Source organism: Atta colombica, unplaced genomic scaffold, assembly GCF_001594045.1.
Source record: "Atta colombica isolate Treedump-2 unplaced genomic scaffold, Acol1.0 scaffold10, whole genome shotgun sequence".
In the NCBI taxonomy this organism is placed as follows: Eukaryota; Metazoa; Arthropoda; class Insecta; order Hymenoptera; family Formicidae; genus Atta; species Atta colombica.
The window spans coordinates 842,374-857,306 of NW_017259184.1; the positions used below are offsets into that span (position 1 = coordinate 842,374).

The 14,933-nt window shown below is 34.2% G+C and overlaps 1 protein-coding gene across 1 annotated transcript in view; it reads right to left on the minus strand.

Moving 5' to 3' along the window:
• LOC108684201 (lipase 3-like) overlaps window positions 1-14,933 on the minus strand; it is a 53,599-nt gene that overhangs the window by 18,844 nt on the left and 19,822 nt on the right. The window contains 5 exon segments of the mRNA XM_018188396.1: window positions 10,383-10,467; window positions 11,098-11,256; window positions 11,915-12,057; window positions 12,060-12,163; window positions 13,088-13,202. Of these exon segments, the coding sequence (XP_018043885.1) occupies window positions 10,383-10,467; window positions 11,098-11,256; window positions 11,915-12,057; window positions 12,060-12,163; window positions 13,088-13,202 (606 nt within the window).

Consider the following 14,933-nt stretch of genomic DNA (forward strand, 5'->3'; position numbering starts at 1 on the left):
TATATATATATGTATATATATAGAGGATCCATAAGTTTTTGCCAAGCGCTTTTGTATAGATAGAGCGAACTAAACTGGGACGAAAAGTCCTGTATCATTTTTTTCACAATGGTGAAATACAATGGGAGGAACAAGATATTAATTATTAAAAATCGCTGAATATATTTCAATAATTTTTTACTCAAATACTATCAACTTTACAAAACAATGAGAAACAAAAATTATTTATTTTCTTGTCATAAAGTTTGGAGAATGTTTTTAGAATTTGTTAATATTACTGTATTTTCTCATGTTGATAAGAATAAGAAAATGCAGTACTAAAAAGTTAATAAAAAATTCTAAAAAAATTCTTTAGTTCTATAAGAAGAAAATAAATAATTTTTGTCTCTTACAGTTTTCTTGTATACTAGGTATGTAAATATGAAACCGGAATTTACCAATAGATGGCCATAGCTGTCAATGTAATTACCGTCAGATGGCGCCATTGACGCCATTTCCTTGTTTTGACATCTGACAAAAATTTTTAACTCACAACAATACAAGTTTCATACAACAGTATAGTTTGTATTAGAGTTGAACATGTCGAATTTTGTCCCTGGAAACTACGATTTGCGGACAGCATTAATTTTCTGTTTGAAGAAAACTGCTGCAGAATCGCATCGAATGCTTGTCGAAGCTTACGGTGAGCATGCTCTTGGTAAATCACAGTGCTTTGAGTGGTTTAAAAAATTCAAAAGTGGCGATTTTGACGTGAGAAACGAAGAACATGGAAAACCACCGAAAAAGACAGCGAATTGCAAGCATTGTTGGATGAGGATGACTCAAACTCAACAATAACTCGTGAATCAATTGAATGTGACACGAGAAGCCATCTCCATACATTTGAAATCCATGGGAAAGATCCAGAAGATGGGAAAATGGGTTCCACATGAACTGAATGAAAGACAGCAGGAAACCCGAAAAACCACTTGCGAAATGCTGCTCGCCAGGTATAAAAGAAAGTCATTTCCCCATCGAATTGTGACTGGCAATGAAAAGTGGATATATTTTGAGAATCCTAAGCGTAAAAGATCATGGGTAACTCCAGGCGAATCATCGACATCGACTGCAAGGCCAAATCGCTATGGACGGAAGACAATGCTCTGTGTTTGGTGGGATCAGAAAGGTGTGATCTATTATGAGCTGCTAAAATCTGGCGAAACCGTTAATACTGAACGCTACCGACAACAAATGATCAATTTGAATCAAGCTTTGTGTGAAAAACGACCGGAATATCAAAAAAGGCAACACAAAGTGATTTTACTTCATGATAATGCACCATCACACACAGCAAAATTAGTCAAGGAAACGATTGAGGCATTTGGTTAGGAAATACTTTCGCATGCGGCTTACTCACCAGACTTGGCTCCACTTATTTGCATCGATGGGACACGCATTTGCTCAGCAGCGCTTCACTTCTTATGAAGATGTACGAAAATGGTTGGTTTGGCTCAAAAGAGCAATAATTTTTTTGGCGTAGCATCCACAAATTGTCAAACAGGTGGAAAAAATGTATAGCTACCGATGGACAATACTTCGAATAAAATATTTTTTATCATTTTCATGCAATAAACGTGTATTTTCTAACGTGTATTTTCCGGTTTCATATTTACACCTGGTAGTTGATAGTAAAAAATTATTGAACCAATATTCGGCAGTTTTTAAATAGTAATTATTTTTAGTAATTAATATTTTGTTAATTATTTTTAGTAATTATTATAATATCTTGTTAACTATTGCGAAAATTGCAAAATGGGTAGAGGATTTTTTATTCAGTTTTGTCAGTTCTATCTTTACAAAAGCGTTTGGCAAAAACTTACAGGACACTCTGTATATATATTTGATTGGCATCATTTTATCATACATTTAATAATTAAACTTTAAGGGAATTAAACTTTTAACCAAAAAATAGTACACTAATGTGATTGGAAAAGTATCCAGTACTATCCAGTACTTTTTTAAATATTCGACCGGATAGCCGAATACCATTAATATCCGGAATATATCCGATTAAAATTTGATACCATTAAATTGATTTTTTCTTATACAAATGTTCTAAAACAATGCTCGCAAAAATTTGTACATTTCGGGCCGATTGCAGCAAGTGACCCCCATTATCGCTCAAGGTTCGGCGACCGAGTCGCCGAGCACTCACGTGACGCTCTGATTCAGGAATGTCTCTGTAGCTTAAACATGTGAAGATATATATTACGTTATTAAGGAATATTTTTCTTGCAAAATAATTTTTATTTTCTTAAAAAAATCAAATATTAAATTTTCTAAAACATTTTATCATAATAATTCTTACCTACCAAAAACTATTAATAATTGTTATAAATTTACATCGAGAAGTTTCTATAACAGACTTGCGAAGATTAAAGTCAGGAATACATGATCTGGAAATTCTGTATCTTCAAAATCTTACAAAGTCTCAAGTAACAAGGATTCTATATCGCAATAACTACTATATTTTTTCTATAAGTGAATATAATTTTATTTTAAATTCTTGACTAACTAATTGTTAACATTCTCTTTAACGTATGTAACACTGTTTTTATTTAACATTAATGTAATTGTTTAATTCTTTTTTAACTCCCGTATCTAAATCAATAATGATCTCGGGACTTTATGAAGTCAGAATGGCTAAATATTGTTTACTTTACAAATATTAATATGTAGAATATATCATGTAGAAAATATCTTATCTCAACGTAGATTGGGAACCTTATGAAGTTAGAGGAAAAAAACGTAAGAAGTAAAAAAATAACGTATCTACTTATTTAATATGATAAATATTCGAAGTACATCCAAAGACTTCGATACATTTCCTTGGAAATTTTTACAAACTGAGAAATGACTACGTTTCTACATTAATACTCATTAGTCTGCGTGATTAACGACATGACGAAACTTTATATCCGCTTATATTAAATTTGACGTAAAGATGAAATAACCTGAATTTTTTGAAATTTTAAAAAGTAATCGAGAGAATTAAGAATCGAAGTTCTTAGGTATACATAAATTTAGATAAAATTTCGCAGCATTGGAAAATCGAAGATAGATGCATCTTTTTATAATAGTTGGCAGTACCAATCGTTACAGAAATATAAAAAGTGCTCATATTACCTGCAGTGCTCATAATAACCGATCCTATCCTATTATATTAATAAAAATAATAAGAAAATAGTAAAAAGTAACAAACTGATAATGTAACAATATTCAGGTTTTGCATATTTTTTTCTTTATAATTAATATAAATTATAATAGTTTATGTTCAAAGAAAAAAAAAACTTTGTTCGGGCACACTCGAACGATACAAGCAATTAAAGTACGAAAGAGCACGCTCCGAGCTTCTACACATCTCCGTGATGCATACCTCTCTCAGTATCCTCTTTTTCCTTTCTTTCAAAAGAAGAAGGTACATGCAGCTGCATCGGATCTGCCATATTATGTGTGAGCTGAACACAGCGTACTTTGAGAGAATGGCTCGACATATTATTTTGAGAATAGAAAGAGGCTGCGACAAAAGACTGTGAGAACAGTCACATCTATTAATCCCTTGAGAGAGAACTTATTCTCGCTTGCTGATTTGCTCAGGTAAAAAAGATTGAAGCGTCATTCTAGGCAGTCAGCGACGCGGCACTAACCTGCATATGCATCTTCAAAAACAATCAGGCCCTTGACTTTGCAATCACTGGTTGTCGTCTCAGGCTGTGGATTGCTCCCACACGGGCATCTGATGATCTGACTCAGACGGGCACGATTCGCTCTGGATAGTCACCATTCATCGCAGTGCGTCATTCTTTCTGTCTTTATCTTCCGGGTCTGACGAACGGTCTCAGGCAGTGTCTCGCAAACATCGCTCCTGATGACGGTTCGGGCAATGCTTTTATCCATTTATTTAGTCTATATCTAGCTTGGGGATAACGAGTATCTGCTATACTATCGTGTATCTGCTATACTATCGAAAAATTACTCGAAGCTCGTAAATCCCGCGGCACAAGAAGGATGGGACTTTACAATCTCCATCTCCCTCTCATATTGCTACTATGTCGCTTGGTTCCAATTTAACTTGTCATAAATTTGCTAAAACCATGTAAGATTTCGAATGCATCATTACATATTCGACGAGTTTCTGTATCAATGATTTAAATATAGTGTGACATTAAAAAGATCACTTTCGATTTGCCTTCGAGACGCACTCTTTTCCATCAAATCCTGTAATTCATGTGATTAACCAAACATTATTTCTGGTCCTTCGAGCCAGACCTGGCGTGGGGGCGCTTTGGAACGTAGATCGGGAGTAATAACGAAGAATCGGCCGTGTCGGATGTGGTTCTTTGACACCTAAATGCTAAATTATTCTATATACTTATCGATATCTCTTTCAGGTTATTTGGCTTAAAACAAGAATGGATTAAATACGTCTGGATCAAATATGTCTCAGATATCATTACAATAAAAATCGATTCCTCATGATTCAGAATGTTGCTGAAGATGTTGCGAAGAAATTATCTGCGCTGCCCTCTCGTCATTTACTGAGCCCTCGACTTGAAGTCTTAAAAATGAATTTCTAAAAATTTCAGATGGATCATGAAAAGATATGTCAAACGAAAGTGGAACTCAGAGAGGAACCATGTATGAAACATTGTACGTATGAGCGATGTCAAGAATTCTACATTTAGGCAAAGGTAGTGTTGCTGGAATAGCAGGAAATAATAGAAGCTTCCAATCCCTTATCGCGAGCGTCCAATCCTCCGTCAACGGACGTACGATTCAGCAATTGAAATAATTTGCCAAAGATTAATCTGTCATCCTTTTCAGGCGATTACCATACTTGGAGATCCTTCCACGATTTATTTTCATTTCTAGTAGGCGAGAACGATGACTTAACAAGCGTGGAGAAAATGCACTACTTAAGACGTGCCTCACGGGCGACACCGCTCGGCTTGTCACAAACATTAAGATCACTGACAACATCTTTTGTTTTGTCCGGAAAATTTTAGTTTCCCACTATGAGAATAAGCGAGTGCTTATCTCTGCACAACTGGACAAACTATTCAGCTTGAGCCCCATCAAATTAAAATTTGCTCAAGAATTGAACACAATGATGGCCACAGTTACTGAATCTAAGAGCCTTGAAAGCACTCAATTGTCATACAAGTTCATGGGACCTTCTTTTGGTGCATCACTACTCGTTTGTTAGATGATGAAACTCGTGAAGCATGGGAAATAAAGTTGAGACCTTCCATGTCGTATCCTTCTCTAAAGGAATTCGAGGATTTTGTCACTGATCACAGACGCGCTTGGGAGACCCTAGCTTCCACATCAATCAAGCTATTAAAGATAAAGGATGATCTTCTTGGATTTCAAGTAAGTCGAGTGTTAAATCCCGTAGCCTGGTCAACCGCCCCGTCTACGAAAGGGAATGTAAAATGTCGGCTATGTAAATCCATTCATTCTTTATACAATTGCTCTACGTATTTATCGCAATCCACTGAGCGGCGTAAACGCACTGTTTCTAAGTTCAATTTATACTTCAATTGCTTAGGAACCGCTAAATAATGCTCTAGGCCGTGTCGTTGTAGAAAATGTGGCAGCAAGCATCACACTTTTACTTTATATGATAATCGTAAGGCACAATCAAAATCAGAAAATCAAATTCGATTCGAATAATTTGCCAGTATCTCGTCTTCACTCCCTTCTACCTCGGAGCAGAAATGACGGAGATGAAATACTGAGCGGTATCCTTCGTTAACAACACAGAACAAATTGTCAGTCATCATCCACTTATCTTGTTCGCGACGTGTTGAGCTACGATCAAAGTCCGCGACGGCCGACTCGAACATATTCGGATTCTTTTGGATCCGGGATCTGAACTATCTTTTGTTATAGAGGATTTCATACAGGATTTCGTTAAGATTATCTCGAAAATCTGCGGCGATCCTATTAGTTGAGATTGGCGGGACTTATGCAGGACGCATCAAAGGCTCGATTAGTCTAGAATTCCATTCTACAGTTGACAATTCCGCCTCACGCTTACAAGTTTTTATCCTGCAGTTACTTTCAAAATATCGTCATTTGATCTCCCTCGCGCTTCCTGGGTATTTTATTTTCCTTTGTAATTTACAGTTCGCCGACTCAAACTTTGGAAAACCCGGAACGATTCAGGTGATTATTGGAACCGATTCGTATAATCAAATTATTAAGTCGGAATTAATTAAGGGATTCGTCGTCCTCGATTGCTCAGCTAACTATATTCGGGTGGATGGTATCGGGGCCCATTGGATAGCCTTCATTGCGGGATTTATCATTGTCAAATTGATTATAATCTATAAGATCTTTTAATGCATTTCTGGGAACAAGAGAAGATTCCCAAATCAAATTCGGTGACGTTGAGCCCTGATGACGCTAGTTGCGAAAGGCAATTTAGTTATACATGTTCTCGAGATCAAACCGGACGATATATAGTCCGACTCTCGCTAAAGTCTCCGGCAGTGTTGTTCAACATCTACAGCTCTTTATTTGTCACAACTCAAGAAACGGCTTGCAAATGAACTCTCCTACGGCAAACTATATACGGACTTTCTTCAAGAATATCTGTCTTTAGGACTCCGGTGATAGAATCCAACGCGAACGACCCCGTGTACTACCTGCCGCATCATGGAGTATTGCGTGAGAGTAGCCAATCAACGAGATTTCGAGTTTAACGGTTCAAATCCCTCCAGTAGGCGTATCATTGAATGATATCTTGCACATGGGTGCTAAGTTGCAAACGAATGTCTTCGACGTATTGGTTTCGATCGCATCAATATGTATTTTCATCGGATATCACATCAAAATGTATCAATAAATCCTTGTTCATCCAAATAATTGAAACTTACAGCGTATTTTTTGATACGATTCAAATGGTCAAGTACTCTCATCAACTGACAACAGTTACTTATGGGTTAAATTGTGCTTCCTTGCTCTTCGAGTGCTTCAACAACTCATCGATGATCGATTCCCTAAGGCCATATCATTGTTATCTAAAGGGTGGTATATTGACATCTTCGGAGACGCTGAATCAATAGAAAAAGCTAAGGAGATAATAATAATTCAAATATGGGAACTTTGCATGGCGAGCGGATTTCCGTTGCAAAAATAGCATAGTAATTGTCTAGATCTATTAGATCATCTGCCGTCTTCATCAAGTGGCAATGCTTCCGCAGTAGAGTTTGATTCCTCGCGTATCAAGGCCTTTGCTGACAATCGCAAGTTGATGTATTTAAATTTATATCCGTATTGTCCATTCCAAAATCTACGACAAAAAGATCCGTTCTATCTGAGATCGTGCAGTTATACGATCCTTTAGACTTCTAGCCTTCTTTCGCTCGTTCGGGCCAAAATCTTTATTCAGGATCTTTGGAAAGTTGAAATAGATTGGGATGATCCCTTGTCATCAGAGTTACAGGGTCGATAGTCTAATTTCAGACAACTACCAGCATTAAGTGAATTGGATCCTACACTCTACACTTCTGTTGCCGCGCGTTCAATAGAACTACACAGGTTTTCCGATGCTTCTCAACTCGCTGTGGCGGCGATAGTCTACATCCGAAACACGAGATCTCTCAAGTTAACATTTGTTCTAAGGTAAAAGTAAAAGTAGCGCCGTTAAAAAGGCTCATCAGACCGTATCTCGAGTTAAAGGCTTCGCTGATATTAGCGCGCCTTGTTTCTAATAGAACAGAGCATTTTGGATCTGAAAACTAATCAGATTTTCTTTTGAACGGATTCGTCAGATTTTCTTTTGAACGGATTCGTCAGTTGCTCTTATCTGGATTTCATCCCATCCAGCTAAAGGGAAGAAATACATGCGGAATCAAGTTACAACCATACATGATTCAGTATCTTCCGCTTTGTGTGTTCATGCCAGGTAAGGAAAATCCTGCCGACTGTGCTTCGAGGGGATTGAGCGCTCTTGAGATCATCGTTATGGTGACATGGGCCATCGTGGCTGAGTCAAGGATCTGTAAACGCGTCGCAACCGCTAGACGTTTTCGGCAATTATTCTCTGGCTCTGCCATAGGACCCATTACTCCAATCGAGTTTCATGAAAGTTGCTAATTTTGGGTATGCCAAATACAAGAATATTTCTTCAAACCGGAGATCCGAATATTAAGAAGGGGAGAATGCTCCAACCCTTTGATAAAACTTATGCCATTTATCGACGATATTGGGCTCATTAGAGTAGACGGGCGACAGAACTTAGAACCTGATGTTAAACATTCTCTGATTTTACCGAAAAAATCCTTGTTTACAATCCTGGTGATCGCGGAGACTCATTCCAAGACATTACACGGCGACACTTAAGTGACATTAACTTATATGCGTCTTGACATTAACTTATACGGAATTGGATTTTAGGAGGATGAGTTCCCATTTTATCCTTTATCTTGAAATGTATGAAATGCGCTAGATATTGTTAGAAGTGCACAATAGTTGATGGGTCAATTGTCAAAACCGAGAGTTTCTCTCTCTCATCCCTTTTTAAATTCCGGGGTTGATTATGCGAAACCGTAAAGACCTGGCGAGGACGGTCCTCAAAAATATAAAGGATACTTAATCATTTTTGTTTGCCTCTCCACTTCTGTTATTCACATAGAAATTGTGACAGATTGTACAACTGAAGCTTTTATATCCGTTAAAGAGGCCATATATCTGTATAAAAGATTTGCGACACGGCGTGCAGTTTGTGCCACGATTGCACAGCGATTGTGGCACAAATTTTATTGGAGCAGAAGAATTGAGCAACAAGAATTGAGAAGACGCTTTAGCTCCGCGAATGAATTAAGGGAGCTGACTTTCGTTCTTGGAATGATCCAATCATGGAACGAAGACGCTTCATTCCCCTGACTGCGCCTCATTTTGGGCAAATGGGAAGCCGCGACGAAATTTTACCTACGTTGTACCATTGGCGATACTATACTCACGTATGAGAAATTTTCCATACTTACGCAGATCGAAGCCCTCCTGACTTCTCGGCCTCTCTGTCCAATGACGGAAGACGCTGAGAATTATATGGCCTTGACACCTGGACCTTCTTCGGCAAACCATCTACCGTGATTCCAGAGCCAAATTTCAGCGATCAGCCAAATTCTCGCTTAACTCGATGGCAACTCATTCGACAAAAAGTTGAGCACTTCTGGAAGCGACGGCAGCTAAAATGCCTTCAACGGTATCAAATCATTTCGAAGTGGCATCCATCAAATTAGGTTTCCTGGTTCTCCTCGTCGATGAGAGGTATCCTCTAGGCGCGGATTCTGCACTCTGATAAAGATGGATTGATGAGGGTTGTTCGGATTGCTACCACTACTTACAAGCGATTTATCATCAAGATATGCATATTATCTATTAATCAGGAGCAGCCAACATTCGGAAATTCTATTTTCGAAGCGATAAAAGTACGAAAGAGCGCGCTCCGAGCGCTTCCGTCGCGCTTCTACGCATCTCCGTGATGCATACCTCTCTCAGTATCCCCTTTTTTTCTTTCTCTTAAAAGAAGAAGGTGCATGCTGCATCGGATCCGCCATCTGTGTGAGCTGAACCCGGTGTATTTTGAGAGAACGGCTCGAGGTATTATTTTGAGAAAGAGGCATGACAAATAAGACTGTGAGAATCGCGTCTATTAATCCCTTGAGAAAAAACTTATTCTCGCTTGCTGATTCGCTCAAGTAAGAAGGGTCGAGGCGTCTCTAGGCGATCAGCGACACGACGCTAATTTGCATTTGCAAAAACAATCAGGCCTTTGACTTTGCAATCATCGGATGTCGTCTCAGGCTGTGGATTGCTCTCATATGAGCGTTCGATGATCGGATGGGCTATCACACGATTCGCTTTGGATAACCACCGAACTCATTGCAGTGCGTCATTCTTTCTGTCTTTATCTTTTGAGTCTGACGAACGATCTCAGGCGGTGTCTTGCAAACACTAAATGTGGCTCCCGATGATGGCTCGGGCAAAACTTTATCTATCTATTTAGTCTATATCTAGCCTGGGGATGACGAGTATCGCGTATCCACTCGAAAAATTACTCGAGGCTCGTAAAAGTCTCGCGGCACAAGGAGGATGAACTCTCCATCCCTCCCTCTTATATTGCTACCATGACGCTTGATTCCAATCTAACGTGTTGTAAATTTGCTAAAACCATAGAAGATTTCGAATCGTTACGTTCGACGAGTGTTTGTATCAATGATTTAAAAAATATATAGTGTGACATTAAAAAGATCACTTTCAATTTGCCTTCGAGGCATATCCTTTTCCACCAAATCCTATAATTCATTGTGATAACCAAACATACTCACTTGTAACAAAATTTTGGTAATAATGAACTAATAATTGCACGGATGCGCCAGCTGGATAATAAGATAATATTTCCGGTAATGCCGTCTGCAACAAATAGTTATTGAAAACAATTTAGATTTGTCATTAAAATAATATACAAAAATTGTTTGAAAAGATCGTTTTTTGAGCCTTAACATGAAAATAGCATTACGTCAAAACCATTCTGATACTACAATCGTATATGCTTTGAAAGACCTGTGAAAATTGCCATTGTGGAGCCAACGCTCAGTTGATGACAATCAATCGATATCAGTATTGTTGTAAAAATGGAAAAAAATCGACGATCGCCATAAATTTACAAATTGCGGTTCGAATTGATTAATTATCTACTGTATCCATCAGCTCTCTAATGACTTCTTCTTGTTTTTGTTAGGCTCAAAAATAAGCTCAGAGGACAGATTTTCATCAAACGAAAACACTGATATTGATTGATCACAAATGACTCTCAAACAACAACTAGCGTTCAAAATGGCTACAATTTTCGCAGATATTTTGTGAAATATGTACGATTATAGTACCGAATGGTTTTGACGAGTAATGCCATTTTCATGTTGAAGCTCAAAATTTTTCAAATGATCATCGTACAGAGAAATATATAGGATTTTGTAACTTTTAAAGAATATAAAGCAGTGGCAATGTTGTAATTAGCAAAATTGTACTAAGTTGATAACATACAGTATTAAGTTGCGCAGGATTGGATCCGCAAATTAAAAATAATAGTGCGATACAGACGGCCTGAGTAATTGTCTTATCTGCACATAGTGTTCTTGCTAACGTTATAGTCGTTGATGATAAGGAAGCTATTTCATATATTTCATTAGACTGAAGAAATTCCTAATGAACAAATATAATCATAAATATCAAAAATGTGAATACAAAGATTGTAATAAAAATATAATATGATATAAAAAGAAAATATAATATTAAAGCAATTACATATTAGCTTCAAAACTATTTATATAATTAAAATAAAATAACATAACGAGAGTTTTACAATTATTGAAATGAACAAAAGAGACATAGTAATGTTTCAGCGCTAAGAAAACGAGTAGCGTTTTAGCGCGAGATAGTACGATATCTATACGCGGAGCGGTGAGATTTTTGAGTTCTCGATTACTGTATGTAATACAAAAAATTAATATGTACGGTAGATGTGATCTTTTTATTAAACATTTTAATCAAAATTGAAATTTTATTCTTTAATAATCAGCCATAAAGTTGCAATAAAAATTTTGTAAGAGAATATCAAATATTTAAAAAAATGTTTATGCATAATATTATAAAAGATAAAATCTAATTTAATAATCTATTTATAATAGCTTCTACATAATTTTATTAATTATGGATATTAATAATGAATATTTTAACAAAAGAATTATGATAATAAAAAATTATTTTTCCATTAGGATAATATTAATTAATACAAAATTTATATGTTAAATATACTTTTATATCTTAAAGTACGATTTGGATAGCTCTTTACAATCTTTACCTCAAAAAATTTCAATACGTTATATGTATGCAAATATTCCACAAGAATAGGCATTTCATTCGACATAGCGATCGGAGCAAAACAGATTCCCAATTTTATTTTTGCATTGTATTCTGGTTTTGTGGATAGTAAAGTAAAAATATGGTAGTTCCCATCGAAAAACCGATATAACGCAGAGATTTTTGTTTTGTATTACTAAGCACATAATCAATCATAGCTGGCAGATTCCTCGTTCCTATCTCATGATAGCTAGACAGCAATAATACACTCTAAATCTGTAGCAATGAAAATTTTACTGCTAACAAAAGTGAGGAAACTCATTGCTTTAAGTGTGGATTTTCACTTTGAGTTAGTCTGTCTACTCTTATATAAAGGACTGGACTATTTCATTCGATTAATCGAAGTTCAAGCATTAGTTGATAATGCATTGCAAGATGCATTGAATGCAAGAAGTAAATTTAGCGACATAGTAGCGCATCGTATATTTGTCGTTTATCAAGGTCGTTACGGGCGAGACGCATCTTGAGACACATAAATATAAGAGACAGAATAAAATAATTAAAAATAAAATAATAATAATTAAAAATAAGGTTAATAGATTAATAGATTGATAGCATGCTCTGTTCAAAATCTATCTCCGTAGACTTTGTTATCTGAATTTGGAATGATTCTATCATTATTTTAACCTCCAAATTCATTTCTTTTTTGGATTAAATTTTTCACTCTAATTATTGAATGATTTTTTCATTCCCATCTTGTAATAAAATTCACTGACAATAACATTACTACTAATGCCTGTATTAAAATTTTAATAATGCAGTGAAATTTCATTGCTACAGATTTAGAGTATAAATTTTATTTTTTTATTACTATATCTTTATAATACTACAAAATCGAATATTTGGTAAAAAATTTGTAACTTAGTTTGGTTTTTTTCTTAATAAAAATATCGATATACAGTACGTCTTTGCACAATATTATGAATTTTTTTATTTAAAAATTTTTTATTAAAAAATTGATTTTATTTAGAATTTTTAAGAAAAACTGATTTGAATTAAATAAAATATGAGAAATAAGAAAAAGATATATTTAAATAACAAAAAATTGAGATAATAGAAAATCAAAACAAGAAATATTTTTTTTAATAATACTTGCAAAATATTAAAGATTTACCTATATTGCCAAAAGTCTCGATCTCGTGAAGATAATTTTATATGTGATCTGCAATAAGTATTTCCTCTGTAATTTCCGAGCCATATATCATATCCTTCATTAGCCAACAAAAATGCTGAAATAGTGACGTTAATTTTCTTATTATAATATATTACCGAATTAAGTCATTATTTCTAATAAAAATTCGATCATTTTCTCTTTATCAAGACATACATTTATTCTGATAATTTTCTATTAGACATATTTTATTTATTCCAATAAATATTATCTGTTTTTTCAAAATATATAATATTATCCAAAATACATTGTTTTATATGTATGTATATGGAATGTGGATATGCAATCTGCACGCGGAATATATGTATTAAATAAAAAGAAAGCACAATTGAAAAAAGATTGGAAAATTATGGTGCGCGAAGTATTATTAGATATATATGATTCAAACATTGCGAATTATTCAGCTACTGGAAAAAGAACAAATAGACCTGCAATTGATCATATGTTATTTAAAGGATTGGTAAATATTTTAATACATTTAGCATTCGCATATTCTATAATATTTTAATTTATTCTGTTATATTGATTTGATTATTACGTCAGACTTGTTTGTGACTAGATTTTTGCCGATATATGGCGGCGAATTAAAGTACTAATTAAAAAAATAAGAAGCAAAGAACTCGAGTGTTAAGCAAAGATGATTGCTCATAAGTCAGTTAAAAATCATCGTACCGCAATTTAAAAAAACAGATTCTTAAAGCCAAAATTTTAAATGTATTGATTGATACAATTGTCAATTTTCTAAAAAATAGAACATATAAATTTAAATTAAAATTAAATTAAAAATTCATTATACTTTCCTTCTAACTATTACATAAAATACTTAAAAGGACAGTAATATTACATTTTTAATTCAAATTTATATATAATATATTCTACGTTTAAAAAATTGGCAATTATACCTTTTGATAAAGCAAAATTCTAGTTTTAAGAATCTGTTTTTTTTTTAAATTGCGGTACAATGATTTTTAACGGAGTTATAAGTAATTTAAAATTAGAATGCTCTTTTTATTTAACTCGTAAATAATTCAATGACAAAAATATATAGAAATCTTTTTTAAAAACGCATTTTTACGAAAAATTTTAAGCTTTCATGTTAGATATTAAAAAATTTCGCAATAAATATATTCTATATAATAAATTCTATATATAATATTGAGCTAAAACATCGCACAAACTTTCTGGCCAACTCAACAGATAAAATATTGACTTTCTTAGAATGGATAAACATACAAGATAATACTGTTACAAAGAAAGAATTAATTGATTTTATTAATAAAATGGCTTCGAACAAAAGAAAATACCGAAAGACAAATAAATCAGGAATAGAAATAAAAAAATTAAAAAGAAAAACGGGAAATCAAGACATATTACGAATTATTAACAACGTAAGAAATAATGAACTTATGAATAATAACTTCCAAAATTACAAAATTGCAAAGAATACTAATAATGAAACAATTCTCTCTTCCTCCACGAATACAAGTGATAAAAAAATTTTTTGAACAAAATAAATTAGAAATTATTGGATCGTAACAAAAGTTTATATTGCTATAAAAGTTATAATAAAATTCAAACAGTAATAACTTGGTTAAAAATAAATAAAATTAAATTTCAAAAATTAATTTGTATAAATTTAAAATTCTCTTCTTTCATTATTTCTTTTGAATTTTTGTGAATTTGTTCTATCGAAACTTTAAAATCTTACTTTTTTGAAATTTTGCTCTCTTGAACAGTATAATTGCCAAATTTTTTAAAAATATATAAATATATAAAAATATATAAATAT